The sequence below is a fragment of the Gymnogyps californianus genome, chromosome 5 (assembly GCF_018139145.2).
Source record: "Gymnogyps californianus isolate 813 chromosome 5, ASM1813914v2, whole genome shotgun sequence".
NCBI lineage: Eukaryota > Metazoa > Chordata > Aves > Accipitriformes > Cathartidae > Gymnogyps > Gymnogyps californianus.
This window is the reverse complement of record NC_059475.1, coordinates 1,563,714-1,583,793: the sequence shown is the minus strand read 5'-3', so window position 1 is coordinate 1,583,793 and position 20,080 is coordinate 1,563,714. Positions and strand designations below refer to the sequence as shown.

General features: G+C 46.1%; 3 protein-coding genes across 3 annotated transcripts; 1 reads left to right on the top strand and 2 right to left on the bottom strand.

Annotated features, from left to right (window-relative positions):
- Nucleotides 1-6,025: 6,025 nt before the first annotated feature.
- Nucleotides 6,026-10,071, top strand: LOC127016462 (olfactory receptor 1052-like). The gene is made up of 2 exons (XM_050896978.1): nt 6,026-6,950; nt 10,031-10,071. Exons 1-2 carry the CDS (start codon nt 6,026-6,028, stop codon nt 10,069-10,071), a joined length of 966 nt encoding a protein of 321 aa, XP_050752935.1.
- Nucleotides 10,072-10,247: 176 nt separating this feature from the next.
- Nucleotides 10,248-11,201, bottom strand: LOC127016460 (olfactory receptor 8I2-like). Its single transcript, XM_050896974.1, has one exon. It carries the CDS (start codon nt 11,199-11,201, stop codon nt 10,248-10,250), a length of 954 nt encoding a protein of 317 aa, XP_050752931.1.
- Nucleotides 11,202-15,227: 4,026 nt separating this feature from the next.
- LOC127017395 (olfactory receptor 1038-like) lies at nt 15,228-16,184 on the bottom strand. Its single transcript, XM_050898430.1, has one exon. The coding sequence runs from the start codon at nt 16,179-16,181 to the stop codon at nt 15,228-15,230; it is 954 nt and encodes a 317-aa protein (XP_050754387.1). The 5' UTR covers nt 16,182-16,184.
- Between the last annotated feature and the right edge of the window lie 3,896 nt (nt 16,185-20,080).

Sequence of the window (20,080 nt, the reverse complement as noted above, 5' to 3'; positions counted from 1 at the left end):
TGATACCCAGGCTGCGGAGTTAAAGGGAGGCGCTGATCGCAAGCACCCTCTCTGATTTAAGAAATAAAAAGTTGAACAGCTAGAGAGCGAACTGGGTACAAATGAGAGATTTCTGCCTGACACAATCCATCCAAAAAGAGGTAGGTGCAAGCAGCAGAGGCTGAAGGAGGAACTGGCGAGATGTGAATGGAAGGCAAGCTGGAGTTGGGAAGGAGACTTGAAATAATGAGGTAAACTTCTCCCTTTAATGAGGATTGGGTATAGGTTCTCCCTTCCCTCATTGTAGCCACTTCTCTTTGTTAAAAAAAAAAAAAAAAATAATTGTAATCCTGATTCCAGCAAAGTTCTGGCCCGCTCTTAGTGCGTAAACCGAGGATAAGCTGAGCTGAGACTGCAGCTCTCCAAGCCTGAATTTTGCTGCTAGGTTCTGTTTTATGTTTTAAATGAAAAATGTCAATAAACCTGGAATGGAAGCCTGTTCACTGCCTGATTTCATGAGGCATCCTTCCGTGTTGTACACAGAGACAGGTCCCAGACTAAGAAGAAAAAAAAAGGTAGTGCCTCTTTTTGTTTCTTATTTTATTTTGTATTTTGCGTAGTCTTTTCCTCTTGCTTGTCAAAGCCATGTGCTGGATTTTGTTTTCAGAATAAAATTTATACACAAATACGATGTTTCTCATTCTCTGGAGAGGTGGCTTAAACCTTGTTGCTGAAGGCTGCACAGGTGAAGAAAAATCCCAGTTTTAGAGGGAAGCCTGTTAGCAACAACAGCCAACAAATCAAGCACAGGCCTGAATACAGAAAATTCGAGTTTTAATCCTGGTGTTAACAGTGGCTTTTGGCTGCTTTGTAGACAGGAGAGATCTGTGGGTCAACTCTCTGCCACGTTATAAGAGAAGAAGCTGGGCTTGTTTCACAGGGGAATTCCATGAACATTGCTAAAATAATCCCGATTTTTAAGCTGCTTCAGAAATCTTCTTAAATGTAGCAGGAAGAATAGCAGCCGGTGCTGCACATGGAGCTTCTCAAGTTGGACGTCCTGCCTGGCCGCAGCTTGCCGTGTGTGCGGAAGGGGCACCCGGCGCAGAGCACCCAAAACTTACAAGCCTGCTTCTCTGATCTGGTGGTTTTCACAGGGTCTGGGCTTAACCTTAATTCCAAGCCCTAAGCCGGAGATCTTTTGGCAAGAGGAAGCCCGGATGTTTCAAAGGAGGGCAGCTGTAGCCGGTGTGCTTTGAGATCGGCAGCTGGGCTCTCCACAAGTGTCAATGCGGCTGTCACTTGTCCCATCACGTTCCTTGCGGAATCTGCGCCAGGAAAGCGCTGCAGGGAAAATCAGATTTTTAAAATCAGCACGAGGGGTGATGTTTTATCACCTGTTCTGTATATTTATGTATTTAACAAAGCTTCTATCTGCAAGTATTTGCGCTTTCAACCCTGAATCCTTGTCGCCTCTTGTCACCGAACCACAAGCTTTTTTTTTTTTTTTTTCCCTTCAGCTGGAAAAACCTGCTCAGACAGTTTAAGCAACTTCTAAACGTCCTCTCGCTCGTTTGTCTTTTCTAACAGAGAAGCGGAGCCCAGGCTAAGTTCTGGGTGCAGTTTTCCCAGGAGGCTTTAAGGTACAGCCTTGCTGGGCAGGTTAGTTTGAAAGCCTGGCTTTTCTGGGATGTTTTGGTATCCGCCACATCCCGCTTCCTCCGTCCTGCCTCTCCCTCTCCTGCCTTCCCCCTCCCACGTACCCTGCACCCCCGTTACCTTCCGTCCAGATTTACCTGGTCACCGGGGTAAGTTATCCCTATGCTATTATAATACATAGTAGGCTATACTACTGATACGGTACAATATATGATATATAGTAGGCTATAATGTTACATAGTAGGATATATAGTAAGCTATACACTTATGATAAACAGTAGACTACTGTATACGTTTAAAATGATGAGGATATTTCTCTTTTGAAATGTGTTTGTTAGGTGTAGAAAGCTATCAGTGAAAACTGATTGAAATATATTTTCCTATGATGTTGCTAAGATCTCTGTTACCCTTAACTGACACTCACCTAGTAGTTGTAGCGGTTCAGACATTTTATCTACTCAGATTTCATTACTTAATTATGTTATTTCATTTCAAAATGCAGTAAAGACAAAAAACTGGGATTGTGTTTTCTTGATGTGTATTCTCTTAAATGTTTCAATCAGTAATTTCTCCTAACAGGAGCTTCTTAATTAAGTATTCCTATTTTATCTGTGAGTACCTTCATTGTGACCACGTGGAAAGGTACAGTGAAATGGTTTTGTGGTGAGGGAATGAAAGATGATTAAAAAAATAATAATATTTGGAAGTAAGGGTCAGGAAAATGCTGATAGCAAGGAAGTAAACTAAGTCAGCAGCAGGACAAAGAAACTGCAAGCTTACCCTCTTCAACCTGACCCTGGTCTCCAACTGGTTGCAGAGTCCTCCTTCGTCCTGCCCACTTCTTGCTCACCTGAGTAGCGTGTAGTTCATCACGTTATTATGTATCACGTTATAACGATGCCAAGAATAGTTCAAGGAATGAGACAGGAATGATGAAACATTTCTAAGAAAGGTTAACTCCCTTTTCACATACTTTTAATTTACTTAAGGGAACAACGTTAAAGTTTGCTGCCTACCAGTTTTGTCAGGGGATGCACACAAAGAAAGCAACCTTTAAATGAATATAATTTCTCTAATGAACCTCAAGTAGAATCATCAGCGTGATGACAGAACTAGGGTTTGGTGTTTGTACGCTTGGCTTGTGCTGTTACGCTGCAGCACACGTTATGCTTTGTACCTTTGGAAGTGCATCTTCTCGGCCTCCCTGGCCTTCCTGGGTGTAGTTTGTGCAGGATGCAGCTGCAGTGGTGATCTCCAGGCGCAGGAGTGATCAACTTGAAAAATCAGGTTTTTCTAAGCCTGAGCCGTAAAAAACTTACACATGCAGGGAGAGAAAGTGATGTATGTGCACATTTGACTTTGGTTACAGCACTCACGCTTTCGACTACCTTAAACTCTGTAGTTTAAGTGAGGCTCTAAACTTGCACGGTCCAAACAGGAGAATAAATTCCAAACCCTGGCATCCCATTAAACGTTATTTCGCACGCTCGTATGGCTTCTTTCCCGCCTGTGGCTCAGCACAGATGAAAAACTTCCCTCCCCTCCTCGTCAGCACTGAGCAGAGAAAGGTTAACGAGCCTTGCGCGGTTAGCTGGAGGAGACAGGACCCAAGTCCAAACTTCTTCCAGACTCTTCGGAGAGTTTCTAATGATCCCCTCCGTGGCTGGCGGGAAGCTCTTTGCTCAGCTAAGATTTACTTCAGGGATTTGATCGATGAGGGCCAAAGAAGTAAATAAACCCAGGAGCCGTCCCCCTGCACAAGGCCTTCGGGACAGCATCGTCACTCGCTCTGGTCAAAAGGCTGGTGCCGCGCGCCGTTGCTTCTTGCTGACGGAGCTGCTGCGTTGCTCGGGCTCGCTTCCGAGTGTCGCAGCTGCAAACCGCCGCTTCCCTCCTCCTGTGGCATCAGAGCAGTTGGAAGAATGGAGGACAACAGAGCGCGTTCCTTCTTTCTGCGCCCGCATATTGTGCGCGAATCACAGAAAGATGCAGCCGGGTGCTGGGTAAGCATGTGGTGTGACGCAGGAAAGCGGGATTGCAGGCAGAGGCTTCAAACGTAGAGCAAGATTAAACCCCGCAGCGTTCAGGCTTGCAAATTTACTGATTCAGGGCAAAAGGCTCGTTAGCAGAATGTACCTGAACTGTGTATTTTCCATATGCCTGAATTTCTAGGTGTTATCTTCAGGCTTTTTAAGTATGTGTCACCATCTTATTGTGATAAAACCTCCGAGAAAACATTGGAAAAGCTGCTCTTCTGCCCTGAATGTATATAAACTGAACAGGGAAGACAGCTGGAAGACAAGAGCAGGAGCGCGCTATGCAGCAGCACAGAAAGCCCTGTAGCCCAGGGGTGTTACGCAGGGCTCAGCCCATGAGGAAATCTTCCAAGATTTTTCTCTAGGAAGAATAAAAACATGCTGCAGAGCCTAGAGCAACCTTCTGCTCCTGCCCATGCTGCAATATTATTCCTCATTTGCGGAAGGTGAGAGCTTGGTCCCAGCGGCAGGGTTGGGTGGATCTGTTATGGATTTTTGTATATACAGATGTTAGAGTGTTCTCAGAAAAATGTTCATTGAGTGGAAGGCAAAAGCAGCTGCAGCCAAACCCTGGAAATGCCCTACCAGCTATTCCTGGTATGTTGGAACCTCATAAATATTTGTAAAGTGAAAACCCTGTCTGTTACGGAGAGATAAAGTAAGAATCAGGTTTTGTACCAGAGAAGTGGAGCGCAGCGATACATCTCAAATGCGAGATAGCCGCCCCGATGGGAACCACTAAACCCAAGAATGACAATGAAGTAAAGCACTCAACTGGTGCCTGCTGCGCGAGCAAAACTGCCAGGCATCGCCCACGGCGTCCTTCCACACTCCAGGACAGCGTGCTGGGAGAGAAACAGCAGCACGCTCCGTTTCAGTAGGTCCCAGCCATCCCTTTACGAAAAGTTTTACAAGTGTCTTTGGAATAAAAAGAAAATCAGGAGACAGCTGAAGCATTTGGCCTCGATATCGCAGGGAAAGAGTTTATCCTCCCTCCCTGCTGAAGGAGGGGAGTTGCAGGGATGATCCATGTGGAAGAGATTTTACTGGTGTGCTGGCACACAGGTTTGCTTCGTGTAGCTCAGATTAAAGTTCTCTTCCCCTGCTATTCACCTCAGGTACCACACCGTCGCCTGCCTGCCTTGTAGTTCATATTATTTTCGCTACCAGTCTGGGGGTTTTTTTCCCCCCTTACATTTTCTGTTCTAAACAAAGATTTCCACTGCTGTTTGTCACACTGATATTGTTAATTAATACCAGTACCACTATTTATACCAGAAGCAAGTCTTTTAGGCGTACAAAGGATTCTTAACATCTGCTGTGCTCCACTAGAAAGAGTGAGTAACTGGCACTGGAGGGGCTTGATTAGAAAAAAATACTGTGTGCAAGGTGGTGTGTGGTTTGAAAACGAAGGCACCAGTTTTCTTTCTGCTATATGGAGCCTTCTGATAAGTGATTTTTCTGGGTCTTTTTCCCCTCCCCGCCTCCTGGATGCCCCTGAATACAGCTAGCAGCTTTCTATTAACATCTATAACACATTACGTACAATTCATTTCCTAGTCTCACAATTGTGAAGAGCAGCCTGAAAATGCCTGCCTTCCCTGCCGTGAGTGGAGACAACCACGTAAATAATAGTTGAGCTGGAGCAGATACAAAAATTAAGTGTAACAAAACCCTGTTTCACTGTGCTTTGCCACACTGCGGGGGGGGAAATATTTCCCTCCGGGCTAGAACCTGACCAAGAGTATCGACAGAAACGTGGCAGCCCAGCAAGAACAGGCTATCCAGCACGGGAGTTTCTGTTCCAGGCTGCCAAGGGACCCTCCCGAGTCTCTGGCAGCTCGCTTGGGGAGCTGGTGTGGGCAGCCAGGGATCCAGCAAAGCTGATCAGAAAGGGCACGGTGGATTCGGGGCTCCCAGGGTTGTCGTGACTCATGCGTGTTCAGTCTTCTCACGGGGAAAATGAGATGCGTTCCCCTTTTCTACCTCCTATTCTAACGAAACGAGAGGAAGTTCACAAATTCTTCACCCCTTCTCCAGTTTTCAAGTCATTCAATATTGGGGTTGGTTTTTTTTTTTTTAAAGGAAAAAAACTAATTTTTTCCTTCAGCCTCCTGATTAGAGAGAGTGAGGACAAAATGCAGTTTCTGAAAGGTTTTGGTTGAGTTGCTCTGCCTGGGAGGATTTGCTGAGAACCTAAGCACAGTCAGATGTTATGTCAAGTATCAAAGCTTTGTACTTTCAGTGAATAGCCTAATAGCGTACTGGCTGATAGCAGCATCCTGTGCAAGCCATGCCATTGCTCTTCCCTATTTCACTCTGTTTCTCCTCCTTCCAACAGGCATGCTACTATGAATTACGGTAATATGGCTCGAGGCAATCACACCACGGTGACCCGGTTCATCCTCCTAGGACTGACAAGTGAGCCTAAGCTGCAGACTCCTCTCTTGATAATCTTCTTAATGATTTATCTCGTCACCCTGACAGGCAATCTTGGGCTGATCACATTGATCAAGACAACCCCCCAGCTGCACACTCCCATGTACTTCTTCCTCTGCAATCTGTCTGTTGTTGATCTTTGCTACTCCTCCGTCTTTTCTCCAAAGCTGCTTATTGGATTCTTGGCGGAAAAGAAAACCATTTCTTACTCTGCCTGCTTTGTCCAGCATTTCTTTTTCCTTGTGTTTGTGACCACAGAGGTGTTCTTGCTGGCTGTGATGGCATACGACCGCTACGTAGCCATTTGCAACCCGCTGCTCTACACTATTTCTATGCCCAAGAGGGTCTGCGTTCAGCTGGTGGCCGGGTCATACGTAGGGGGGATTTTGAACTCCCTAATCCAAACGTGTTGCTTGCTGCCGTTGCCTTTTTGTGGACCCAACGTCATCAACCATTACTTCTGTGACACTAACCCTCTGCTGAAACTCACCTGCTCTGATGACCACCTCAATGAGCTTTTGCTTGTAACCTTCAATGGGATCATTTCCATGTCTGCGCTCTTCATCATCGTCATCTCCTATGTATACATCCTCTCCTCCATCCTGAGGATTAGGTCTGCCGAAGGAAAGCACAAAGCCTTCTCTACCTGTGCCTCCCACCTCCTGACCGTTACCTTGTTCTACGTGCCCGCGGGGCTGAGCCACATGCAACCGGGCTCCAAGTACTCACTGGAGATGGAGAAAGTCACCGCCGTGTTTTATACCCTGATCATCCCTATGCTCAACCCTCTGATCTACAGCTTGAGGAACAAGGAGGTCAAGGACGCGCTTAGAAAAGCAACAGCAAATAATATTTTTTTGGAAGTTGCCTGCTGACCAAACTGACCCCAATCACTTGATAAAACTCCTGCTGCTTGCCTTTTTAAATAGTCTTATGTCAGCTGTCTGGAGGAGCAAGGAACCACATGTATTTACAGAAGCACGTACAGCAAATATTAAGTATGCTTTAAAATCTGCAGAAACTCAATGTTACCAAACATCCTGTCGTTATGGACCTCTGATAAACATTTCCTTGACATCTCTTGGGGTTTTTTTCTGTGAAATTGTGTACTATCATAGGAGGTGGTAAAAATAAGCTCATAAGGAATTGCCCTCTTAAGCTTAGCTTCTTAAGAAGTTGCACTGATTCAAGCAGCGATTCCTCCAGAGGCAAGTTCAGGGAGGCTTTTGGGGAGGTATATCCAAAAAAACCCACCTCACTTTGGGCTAACTACGAGGAAAAAAAAAAACCCTCTCATTTCCTTCCAGGGGGATGTGCCATGGAAAGTAAGGAAAGGGAGGAGAAGCGGAGACCGCTGAGCTGCGAGCAGTAAGTGCTGTGATCTAGCACCAGGAAGATGCTAAATCACGGTGTGACCGGAACCTCACAGCCTGGAGGCAGCGTCGCTGTGTCTGTGCCGTACCTGCCGGCATAGCAGCCCTCTCAGCCACCCGCGTGGATCTCATCCTACACCTTGCTTCCTACAGCTGCGAGACGGCTAACTCAGCCCAACAGGTTTCCTCTGTGGGAGAGAAATGGGCTTCATCTTGCTATCTGCTTTAGGAGGAGAAGCAGCAGCAGCAGCTCGGAGTGTTATTTCTCCCTAATGGCAAGGGGTTTAGCATGATTGAATGTAACTAGCTATGGAGAAGTGCTTTTTTTTTTCCCCCCCTTATTTTCTTGTCATGGGGCTGCTGGAAATGATATTTCCTCCCAGCTGACTCTTCCCCCAGACAGCTGAATAGCCGAGAAGGTACCACCGAGGGATGCTGCAGAATTTCATGCTCTCCAAAGCAGAAATGACTGACTGCAACCAGTTAGAGACCTTGAGCAATAAGAGCTGGGATGCCAGGTCCCCACAGAGAGAAGCGGGGGGTCATCTGTCACTTAACGTTAATTTGCACATGGCTGCATCTGAGTTAGTCCAGACATTAGGGGTTTTTCATAGCTAAAATAAGAGATAAATACTCCTAGCATCATTTCTTTTAGATGGCCATAGAAATCATGACCTAAGCACACCCACTATATTGTTATACCAATAACCCTAACTTTTTTTTGCTCAGATGTAGGAGTCTACTTTGTGGATAGCTAATATAGAGTAAAATAAAATCCACCTGGAGCATGCAGCTGAGCAGGGGTCATTTTTCTTAAGAGACAACCACAGGACAAAGGGTATGTGGAGATCTTTGCAACACTTACCTTTCATAAGAGCTCGCTTTATCCTCAGCTTGGACAGTAGAGGGTTTTGCTTCGTATTAAGAGTTATTCAAGCCATTTGCATGATGCAGTGTGGCTCAGGGAGCAGCGAGGACCAGTTACTCCATAAGGGAAGGCAAACTGGGAGCCGAAGGTGGCCACGACACAGGATGGGCAATAGCCTTACCCGCAGGGCACGGTCCCACAGCGCCCGAGCACAGCAGCAGCTCCCATCGATGGCCCAGAGGAAACAGAGAGCCAAATTCAAGCCAGGAAAGCTGCAGAATGGACCAGGACCAGGACCAAGCACAGCTCTGAAAATAGTTAAGGACCCAGGGCTGAGCTTAAATAGTGCCCCGAGCCCTGGGCAGAGGGTGTGGGTGGAGGCCCCAGGTGATGCTGGCCGTGGCAATGATGGGGGTTGCACTCCCTGACGTCTTGGGGAGAGAGGAACTGGTTTTTTTCCTCACCCAGTGCCCTAAACACAGCTACAGCACCGTATCCAGCCTTCTCTGGTGTATCCCTATGCATAGAGGACAGAAGGACGGAGCAGAAAGGAGCGATGAGCTCCTTCGCTGCACGTTAACGATTCTTGTCCCTCCTTCTGAGTCACACAGAGGAAGGCACTTCAGATATCACCTTCTCTGTTTCTCAGGGAAATTGTCCAATTGCCTCTACTTTTCACGAAAGCTCCATCAGAAACTTTGATTAAAAGCTTTATAGCATTTCACTTCACGCCAGCTTAAAGCTGGTTTTAACTGGTTGCCATTGCATTCATTCATTCTTCATTACAGTTCTTTTAGGAAGACCACGGTTTACAAAGATGCTTATTTTAAAACATAAAATTTATTCACTTTGTCATTATACAAGCTACATGTTCTTCCAGAAACTGTATAGTTCATTAAACATAAAAGGTGTGTCTTGATTAAATGTTAAAAAACCTTTGTCTACTGTTTTCTTTAGAGCGTCTTCCACCTCAGCCGTGTGATAACATACAGAAGAGTCATAACTCGGTCAAATTGCCACACAAAGCACGGACCTGTTACTGATCATCCAAAAAGGAAAAGATTAGTAGGTGTAAAGACAACACGTCCCAAGAAGATTTTGATTGGGACACACTTCTGGCAGCGTGCTAACGTATGTGTGCCCACGGCTCCGAGTCCCCGGAGCCAACGCCATGGCTTTGTGCTTTCTGATGGTTCTTCTGTACGCTGGTCAGAAATTCCATCTGAGGTCCCAGCTGGACCTTCCCCTGGATGGTCGCATTCCACCCTGCTACCGCCAGGTCACTGGCGTTGGATAAACGTACCCCTCTCGTCAGGGTCGCCTCTGGCAGTATCCTGCAAACCTTCTTTGCCCCTTCTTCTACAGGCAACCGCGATTTCCCGCTTGCAGCCTTTAGGCAGGGGACCTCACTGACGCCTGTCTCAGCAAAGCCTTCGTAAGAGCAGATTTAATAATGCTCCTAGAAAAATTCAGAGAGTCTGGGCCACATTGCAGCTCTCCATATATCGCTGACTTAAACAGATCCTCAGTTCTTCACGCTCATTTGGGAAAAATGATTATCAAGCAGGCAATGGAAATATTAGTAATTGTTTGCCTCCAATTTGAGCATCCTTTTTGTGGGCAGTATTTTCATTTAACACAATTTAGACACAAAACGTCGTGGTACTGTTTCGGTTTTGCTAGGAAAGCGCTGACAATTATTCTGATTAATTATTAAAGGCTCACGCCACGATTAAAATAAACTGAAGTTGTTTGAAGAGAACGATTCGTTATGCTAGTTCTCCATACCCTGTACTTGCTGTGTGATCTCCTTGTCTGTAAGCAGACGGATAATGACCGATAACGCACGTTCCTTCATTACCTCCAAAGTACCGAAGAGCTGCAAATGCGTTTTCAAAGCCTGGATAGACGCGGCACCACCTTTTGCACCCACAGCCTCCTCAGGGCCCCCTTCACCTCCTTGTTCCTCAGGCTGTAGATGAGGGGGTTGAGGGTGGGGGTCAGGACGGTGTAACACGCTGAAACCAGCTTGGCCTGATCCCGCGAGCACGCCTTGTGAGGCTGGACGTAGGCGAGCATCCCCGGCGCGTAGAAGATGGTGATGGCAGCCAGGTGGGAGGCACAGGTAGAGAAGGCTTTAAGCCTCCTCCTGGCCAAAGGGATCTGCAGGATGGTGCAGAGGATGTAGATGTAGGAAACCAGGATTATCAGGACAGAGCCCACGGTGTTAAGCCCAGCACTGGAAACCTGCAAGATCTGGTTTGCGCGGGTGTCTGAGCAGGAGAGCTGCAGGAGGGTGGGCAGCTCGCAGAAGAAGTGGTTGATCATCCTGGCCCGGCAGAAGGACAACCTCCCAGCCAGGACGGTGTGAACCAGGGAGGTGAGGAAGCCCGTGGTGTACACCAGCACCATCATGCCGTAGCAACGCGCCCTGGACATGGTGGTGGCGTAAAGCAGCGGCTTGCACACAGCCGCGTACCGGTCGTAAGCCATCACCCCCAGGAGGAAGCACTCACAGATGATCAGAGCAAGGAAAAAATATATCTGGGCAAAGCAACCCAAAAAAGAGATGTGGCTTCTCCCCAGCAGGAAGGTCTCCAGCGCTTTTGGGCCGATAGCGGAGGAAAGGCAAAAATCTATGAAAGATAAGTGGGTCAGGAAGAAATACATGGGGGTGTGGAGCTGGGGGTCGGCGTTGATTAGCAGGATCATCATCAGGTTCCCCAGCACCATTAAAACGTACAGGGACAAGAAAAGTGTGAACATGGTGGTTTGTAGCTCTGGGGCATCAGAGAAGCCCAAGAGGATGAAGCCGGACAAAACAGTGAGGTTTTCTCCATCCATCATTTCTACAAGTTAGATGAATTTGCATAGAAATAAAATGAATCCGTGAAATAAATCCCTAAGAGAGAAATACTGTGGAAACATTGGAGTTTAATCCATAAAGTAAATGCGATAGAAAACGGCGTGGTTTTTTAGAAAAAGACAAGGCAACTGTATTTCTGCCTTTAGCCCAAGCTCTGAAGTCAAACAGGTGAAGGAGCTAATTACACCGTCAGATATTAAAAGAGAATAATTCTGCCATGATTTATATACACTGTACTAGTGATACGCTAAGAAATATCAAGCTGTTTATCCAAGTGTAAAAAAATGAAGTCAAATAAACACATTCCAAAATGTGGAAAACAGAGAACATTCAGATTCTCACCACTGATTTCTGGAATTTTTAAGGATTTTTTTTCTTTTTCTTTTTTTTTTTCAGACTGGATCAGTGCTCTTCTGTGGCCTCATTAGTTCTGGTGCAGCCTTTTCGTCATGAAATAAAGCCGTGCACTTGACATTGTTTTCTTTTTTCTAATTTCTAAATTTATCTGCTTTTGAAGAAAAAACCCCTGCGTGTGCTGGGTCAGGGGTGGAGCTGTGGTATTGTCTCCAGCACAGCTTTGCTGTGATTGCAGTGAGCTTTCTATGACCCACTCAAATATCCACGTAACGGTGTTAAAACACATTATATCTAAACCAAACTTTTTCAAGCTTCAGCTTGGATATTCCCATCTCCCCCATTCAGCCCCTCTGCAGATGAATTATCTGATGGAAGATCTACCTACAGATGTCCACATCTCAGCTGAAATGTCCCTAGATCAGTTGTAGATGGGGTCAGGAGCGTGGTTTTTTGAAGCAAACCTCCTAACCCCTGCTAGGGCGCTTGGTTCACACCATGGATGCTCTTGGAGAGCACGGATGGGCTTCCTTTAAATGCAGCTCCAGCAGCATGTCCCAGCCTCGAAACAGCGTCCACTCCCCTAGAATAGGCTGAATTAAAAAAAACCAGAAGGCTGAAGTGAGTGCAGGAGGGTAATTAAGTCCCAGCACCACTCGTTTTACTCTACCGACCTCAGATCTTCTTGGTCAACATCGCTTGGTAATGGTGACGTAGTTGTAGCTCCGTCTGGACGACTCGTACCCTTGAAGCATGCATTTCTCTCTGTTGACAACAATTTCATCACTGGGATTAAGTGGATTGTGTCCTAGAGGTGCACGTTTCCATCCCGTAGAGGCAACCTGCGGTGACCAGCTCATACGTGAACTTGCAGCCCTGGAGAGGACAATCATATCTTAAACAGCTTCAAGGTTAAGAACATGCTAAATATTAAAAAATATTTAAATATTAAAGATTAAATACATTATTTTAAATAATAAAAATATCTAACATCTTGCCAAGTACGGCTGGAGCTACTCCTGAGCATGAGCCTGTGCTGCAGGACTTCACAGAGCACAAGCTTTTATTCTGAATTTTCTTCTCATCTCAACAGGGATGCAGGAAGCTGGCTGCTGTTCAGCCATATGAACAAAACAGAAGTATTAATTAGGCCTTTTTTTTTTTTTTTGGTTTAGGTTTGCCAATTGATCATTTGAATGCAGAAATTTGAAAAAAAAAAAATTACTACTGTAACATGAAATTAAAAAAAAAAAATAATCTGCTCCTTGTAACTAATTACACCAAGTCCGGCCCCCACAAAAAGGGACTGGTGTACATTTTTCAGGTGTTAATCAATACTAATGTATTTTTTGCAATATGAAGTATACAAACAGCTAAAGAGATAACTCAGTCGAGTCACGCTGGAAACAAAGTGTTGTGAAACGTGTTACGGGCTAAGGGATAACAGCGAGAGCAGCGAAGCACCGGGCTGAGTCTTCTTGTACTGCCTGCGCTTAAAAATGTCGTCAAGCATGCGAGAGGCGGCACAGCAAGGCTCGCCAACTGGAAACGTCAAACCCTTTTTTACCTGCTTGGTTAAAAGGAAAGGTGTCGGGAGATGTGGTGCCTGCAGCTCCTTGAGAAGCCCATCCGATGGGTCGAAGCCGCGGCAGGAGAAGAGATGCTCGGGAGCAGGATCGCCCAGGCTGGCTGGCAGAGGGGTTTTATCCCAGACGAAGCGTTACCTCAGATGTTTGTGCAAGCCGCTCTCCCTCAGGACGCTCCTCCAGCTGATAATTATTTTGACCTGCTCAGCAAAAGCCCCTTTCAATTCCCACCCCTCCTGGCAAAACTCTTTCTGGCTGCACCAACACCTCCAAGACCGGCTCTCCTGTAGAGACCTACCCAGGCTGCCCGTGCCACCACCTGGTCTTGCAGAAAGACAAGTCCAGTTTGCTTTTTATTAAGCCGACTACCACAAACTTCTCTGTTTCAGTCTTTCGCTGAGGAAGCCCTTTACTACCAACAGGGAAAGCTGATGGATCATCTAACGTTGCATTGAAGGGTGCTGAAAGCAAACCTAACGGAGCATCCACCGTACAAATGGTTGGAGCGTGGCCATGGGGAGTCCTCTCCAGCAGATACAGTTATTTCCGTACACTTTACTGGTGACTGCACAACAGTTTGCTCAAAAGCATCATTTTACACAGCTGCTTTGAGGATACAACAGAATTAACGCAGATTTGCCAGTTTTATTGTGATGAATCCTGAGTGCCAGTGTTTCCTGAAAGCTTCTGCTAGATGAAGAGACACGATAAAACCCTTAGTACAAATATTAAATGATAACTTGGTCCCAGACATTTAGAAAACACAAAGGATGGGGCAGATGGAAGAGAATACCGAGCTATGAAAGTGTGGGGAAGATGGAGAAGTATATAGATGGCTTTAGATGTTTTTAATGTAAATCTGTTTTTCTGCTGGAAGGCACCAGACTAGTAGTCCTGGAGATGCACTGGACGTGGGTAGAAAAGGATTTCCCCGTGTTTTTTAATTTCTTTCTTCCACATTCAGTACTAGGCTGAAACCAAGGCTTGTGAAGCGGGAAAAGTGACATAATAGGAGGGGAAAAATAAAACTCACTCAACTTTAGGACAAAAAAAAAGATATTTCAAACATTATTTTAAAACAATACAGGGAAGGCGAAATAATCCACTAAGAATACCTGCTTGGGTAGGGTGTGCATCTGCAGGGTGAATAACACAGCTTGAAATCCCAGATCCAGGCAGCTCAGCACTGCACTTGTTCCATCTCCATCATAAGGCAACCCCAGGCCACCAGCACCTTGGGAAAGGAAGACCTAAAATCCTCCCTCCTGCCAGCACTCTGGCTCTTTACATGCCTGGTTAAATTCACGGCAGAGCAGAGGCTCAAATATGACTTGTCCCCGTTTACCATCAGTGCTTTGATGACCAACACACCGTCACAGCGTTATTTCACGCGACCTCACTTTGTGGTCTGGAGCTAAAACTCCTGGAAAAATCAGTTAACATCCTCCTAATGCCAGGAACATCACTAGAGGACATTCGTTAATGTAAAACGTGAGAGATCGGACACTAGCTGGTTTGATGTCAGCAGGGCAAAGCCACCACCTGCATTCTCCCTTTTGGTCTCTGAAGCCTGAAATGAAGTTGATTATTATTTTTTAATAATATTTAAATAATAAATAATATTTATTTCAAGTCATATTTAAATAACATTTACTTTGGATAATAACTTTCTGCCCAATACACAGTCACTGTCAGGTCTCCAGCTACAGCCGGGGAAAGTCCCATCCCTCCTAGCGCAGCATGTAGACTTGATTCAAGCAGAAACTTGTTTTCCAGGTGTCCTGTTTCCAGGTGCATTTAGTCCTTGCTTCTTGAAGGTGCGATATCTAACCCTGCTTCTTGAAGGTGCGATATCTATCCCTCCTTCTTGAAGGTGCGATATCTATCCCTCCTTCTTGAAGGTACGATATCTAACCCTCCTTCTTGAAGGTGCGATATCTAACCCTCCTTCTTGAAGGTGCGATATCTAACCCTCCTTCTTGAAGGTGCGATATCTAACCCTGCTTCTTGAAGGTGTGATATCTAACTCTCCTCACCATGGCAGGGCAGCCCTCTCCTTTTAGCTGATCAGGAACCATGGATGGACAAGGAGGAGAAGACTCTACCTTTTGCTTTCCTCATGGCGTTCTTCATGTCCGTGTTTCTTAGGCTGTAGATCAGTGGGTTCAGCATGGGGACTGCAACGGAGTACAGCATGGAGACCACCTTATCATGCTCCAAGGAGTGTCTGGAGCCCGGGCGCAGGTACATGAAGAGGGAGCTGCCGTAGTACAAAGCGATGGAGACCAAGTGAGAGGCACAGGTGGAGAAGGCTTTGTGCCGACCGGCCATGGAGCGGATCCGCAAGACAGTGGAGAGGACCGACAAGTAGGAGACTAGGATGAAGACTGTGGTGCTTAGCACGTTGAATCCCACCACGGCAGAAACCATCGCCTCGTTGACGTGGGTGTCAGAGCAGGCGAGGGCTAGCAGTGGTGGTCCATCACAGAAGAAATGATTGATCGTCTTGGACCAGCAGAATGGGAGACGAAATATGGAAACGGTGTGTATGGTGGAGCTGATCACACCAGCTAAGTAGGCACCAGTCAACATCCCAACGCAAAGCCTCTGGGAAATGACCACAGAGTAGAGCAGGGGGTTACAAATGGCCATGTAGCGATCATACGCCATGGCAGCCAGCACGTAGCACTCGGTGGTGGCACAGGTTGCAAAGGAGAAGAGCTGAGAGGCGCACCTAACGAAGGAAATAACCTTCTTCTCCACTAAAAAATTCAGCAAGGTTTGAGGGATGATGGTAGAGGAGTAGCAGACGTCCAGGAGAGACAAGTGGCTTAGGAAGAAGTACATGGGGGTGTGTAGGCACGAATCCATTCTGATTAATATAATTACTCCCAGATTTCCTATTAGAGTGACCACATAGATGGCAAGGAATAAGACAAAGCATGTCACCTGCAGGTCTTCTCGGTTTGTGAAGCCCAGGAGAATAAACTCGGATGCAAATGTATAATTATCTTCAACCATACTGAATATACAAGCAGTTCAGCTGCTTTGTGTCTTTCAAATGGAAATGGTTAATAGGCCCAAATCTGACAATAATGTTAAGAATGTCAATTTTTGTCTATCAATCAGTTACACCACTTAAGTTAATATAAGGTAAATTCTCTTTGAGAGAAGAAAACCTCCAGTTCCCGAGGCCCCTCGTTCCTCAAGGCTCCCCGTTCAGCCTTAGCCCAAATGCATACAACCACCAGCAACACACTTGGAAGCGGGCGCATATTTTAAGGCAAGGAAGGAGGGCAATACCATACCAGAATAAAGCATAAATAAATTGCAGGGCTTTCTCGTAGTTCCTCTCAAGCCACTTACACATGGAAGTCCATGATTTTCACAATAACTGCTGGGAAAATGGAATTATTGCTCATCCTTTGAGTGTTCCCAGTCCAGTGTGAGTACATGAGGAATAAATATCTGTTCCCTGTGTCCCAGGAAGACCTCTTCTAGGTGAAAGCACTGGAAAATGCAACTTCCCTTAGCGTAATTTTTCCTCATGTGGGATGGTGCAGCAATAAGGGCCAGGATTTGTCTCGCCTCACTTTGCTTTAGACATGATGCCTAACTTGGAGCTAAAAGATAAATTCAGGTTTGCTCTCTCTGCTCAGCAGGGAGAAATCAGCAGCTCCTAAAATCACACTCTACGACAGATAGAATAAATAAACATTGATTTTTCCTGGATAACATTAATCATCGCTTGACAGAGTTACACCAGAGAGCAAAGCAAGAGTGCATGCTGCCTGGCGTCTGACAAACAGATCCAAACTTAAAAGTCATAATTATTTGATGACCCTTTGCTGAAGGGGTGAGGTTCGCCTCCAGATCCAGACATCTCATTTCAGATGTCCTGTGAGCAACACGTCTGGTCTCCTGGTGTTATTAATGGGGATTTAGAGCTGCTTTTCACTGCCCACGTAGAGATGCCGGAGGCGAAGCAGCGTCTGAGACATCCGCACGGCGCTGGAAGATGCGTTACAAATAATGAAAATCGAGCTGTTTGGGTCTGGAGCTGAATCCTCACCCCAGAGGCAGCATCCACCTGCCTAGATGCAGCCATCTACTGCCATTGGAGAATTGACCTGAATTTCACAATTAACTAAGGCTCACCCTTACTTTTTCCTACTTGACAAGCCAACTGCTTTGTGTGGAGCCATCCAAGATGTAGATATGAAACCCAGGAGGTGTGTAAGGCTTGCGCCATGCACCATAGCTGCCCACCAGGAACCACAGCTCCCTGCAGCACGAAGACACTGACGGGAGTGGAGATAGATAAATTAAATTAAAACCCCATACCTTGCTGCCTCGGATTACATATTATTCATGCTGACAAGCAGGTGGTTGGTCCACGCTCCGCTAAATAACTGCCAGCAAAGCCCCGAATATTTATCCTTGTCCTCCTGGGGAAAGGACCTTCCTTTGTGACACCTGCTTTCCTATTCAGATTTGGTAAGGTCTTGCATCTCTTGGGCAAGCCAGCACAAGACCTTTCAACAAGCTGCCCTAGGACTCACCAAGCAGCCTGTCGTTACTGTTTTCCAAGATTTAACTCATGATATTATAGATCAGAGAAAGACCAGCCGCTGCCGAGACCCTACAGCCGAGCAAAGCCTTGCGGTGCATCCTCCTGGTTAGCTAGCCATTAGCCTGCTCTCACGGTGGATGTTATCCTCAAAATCTCGGTATGGGAAGAAGGGGAAGGTGCCAGATGTATAGAGCTAAAATACACTGTTCGGCTAGCTGGTGTTTTAAGAGTCTTACAGCCCGAACCATCTAGTGAATGCAGAAAAGCCTCGTTAATAGGATGGTTTAAAACATGAAGCAAAAGCATCCTGTGCTCACGCCTCCGGCATCCCTCTGGTTTCTCAGGGTGACCGTCTCTGCCGCCCTGAAGCAGAGCAGGGCTGGGGGGAACAGTCTGCCACAAGTCCTGGGGATCCTGCGGACGCCGCGGGACGAAGCGGGATTTTCACAGCAGGGATTTCTTCCAGCTTTGCTCTGGGGTCCAGCTGAAGCGGTTTTTGTACTCACAGCTGCTCCCTGCTCCGCCTGGAAAGGTACGCCCTGTCTTCACCCATGCAACATCTACCCATACTTCCAGAGCTTTGCCCTTCGCAGTATTCACAGAGCCGGGGGTAAAACAAGTCGAGGAATAACGTCTTAACCTCCAGGGAGCTGTCAGACCGAGCGAGGGTCCGCCCCTGCCAAGCCCAGAGGGGTCCCGAGATCCTCCACTGCCAGGTCAAGATATAGCCAATGGGTTTTTAAAATTAATGGCACCAGAAGGTGTTATTTGAACAATACCGGCTCAAAAAGTTGCCTTTAATAGTCGCATACATCTTAAAAAAAATCCCCAAAGGTAGTTTATTGCGATATCTGTGTGTAGTGTGCGATATCTCTATTCAAAAACCTCTTATTTTTTTCTCCTCAGAGTGGCTCTTCTTGAAAGCGTTCAACCCTCAGTGCAGACTGCATGTGAGGAGAAATCCAGCACTCCCTTTTTTCAGTTTATGCTGATGTTTAGAATGGAAAAAAAAAAAAAAAAAAAGCCTTATGTTTCATTTTGATGTATCTGCTTTTCTTTTTCAATCAGAAACTCTTCCTATACTTGGCTCCCAAAGATGAGAGGGGGCTGCACCGGCTGCAGTGCCTTCCAGGAAAGGACAAAAGTCACCTCTTTTTGTCTGCTCAGAAAAAAAGACCTAGTAGGGAATGACCGCGGTTTTATCCACCTAGCACTCGGCGTTTCATAGAGGAGGGTGGGTTTCTTCGCCGTGGAGGTCACCGGGATGAATCCACCATGCTGACCCAGGAACTGGGCAACTATATAGGCAGCCTCATCCATTTAATTCAGCATCCGAGAGCACCGAGGGCAGCTGCTCACCTAGGATTATTTAGGTAGCGATAGATGCCATGTACATAAGTCAACAACAAACTCCTTCACCTACACGGGATAAAAGTTCAGCTCTCTCTATGTATTTTCATTTGCCTTTATTGTAAAATTTGGGATAGCTTTGTCAGGAGTCAGGGTGTGCTGTGGGGACCCTTTCTGAGAGTGATCTGTAGATCTATAGGAAAAAAATTGGTGTAGGAGGTAATAATATAAACTACCAGGAATTGCCATTTCAAGTTGTGTATGGTTAGCCCAGACTATTTAAGAGAAAAATAATTCATAAGGCAGAGTGAATTTGAGAATCTAGATTTCATACAACCTGAAGCCTCACCCAAGAATCATAGGGGAAAAAAAAAAAAAGTGGTTTAAAGCATCATTTCTGAAGCGAAGTTCCCCTCTCTCAATTCTGCGAGGGGAACTTGTTCAAACATCCGACACGGCCCATTCATTTTTAATAGGCTCAGGAGCTGGCGCTGAGAAAAGAAACGATCTAAGTGGGATCAGCCAGCTGTAGAGGCGCGATGATGGTCTTGTTCTATTTATACGCTATTTCTCGGTTTCCTGAACACAGACAAGCCGCTTTGCTACCCAAGGCTTACTAGTACATAAGAAAAGGAAGTTTTCATCTCGAATAAAAAGGAGCAGATATTTCCAACAATGTCCAATAGATGGTGACCATGTGTAAGAAACCCTGATCAGTATTTTCCCAGCCACTTAGCATCTCCCCCCCTCCAGCACTCCCTTCTGCTCTCTGACAGGGACTGTTACGGCCATTTTGCGTCTCTCGGGGCTGGCAGCAGAGCACAATGGTACACAGAAGGAACAAAAATAAGTCGTTCATGTGTAAACAGGAACGGATTTTATTCAGGAGTAGACGAAATGCAACTTTGCAGAAGGAAAGGGGCGTCTAAAGAACAGGTATATTGTACACTGTCATGCCTTGCCAGCAACAGTAAGAGTCAGCTTCAGGCTGGTAACT

Coding starts and splice junctions, on each gene's coding strand:
- LOC127016462 (XM_050896978.1), top strand. CDS start 6,026: ATGAATTACGGTAATATGGCTCGAGGCAATCACACCACGGTGACCCGG. Junction 6,951..10,030: donor CAAGGACGCGCTTAGAAAAG/CAACAGCAAATA, acceptor ACTGTTTCGGTT/TTGCTAGGAAAGCGCTGACA.
- LOC127016460 (XM_050896974.1), bottom strand. CDS start 11,201: ATGATGGATGGAGAAAACCTCACTGTTTTGTCCGGCTTCATCCTCTTG.
- LOC127017395 (XM_050898430.1), bottom strand. CDS start 16,181: ATGGTTGAAGATAATTATACATTTGCATCCGAGTTTATTCTCCTGGGC.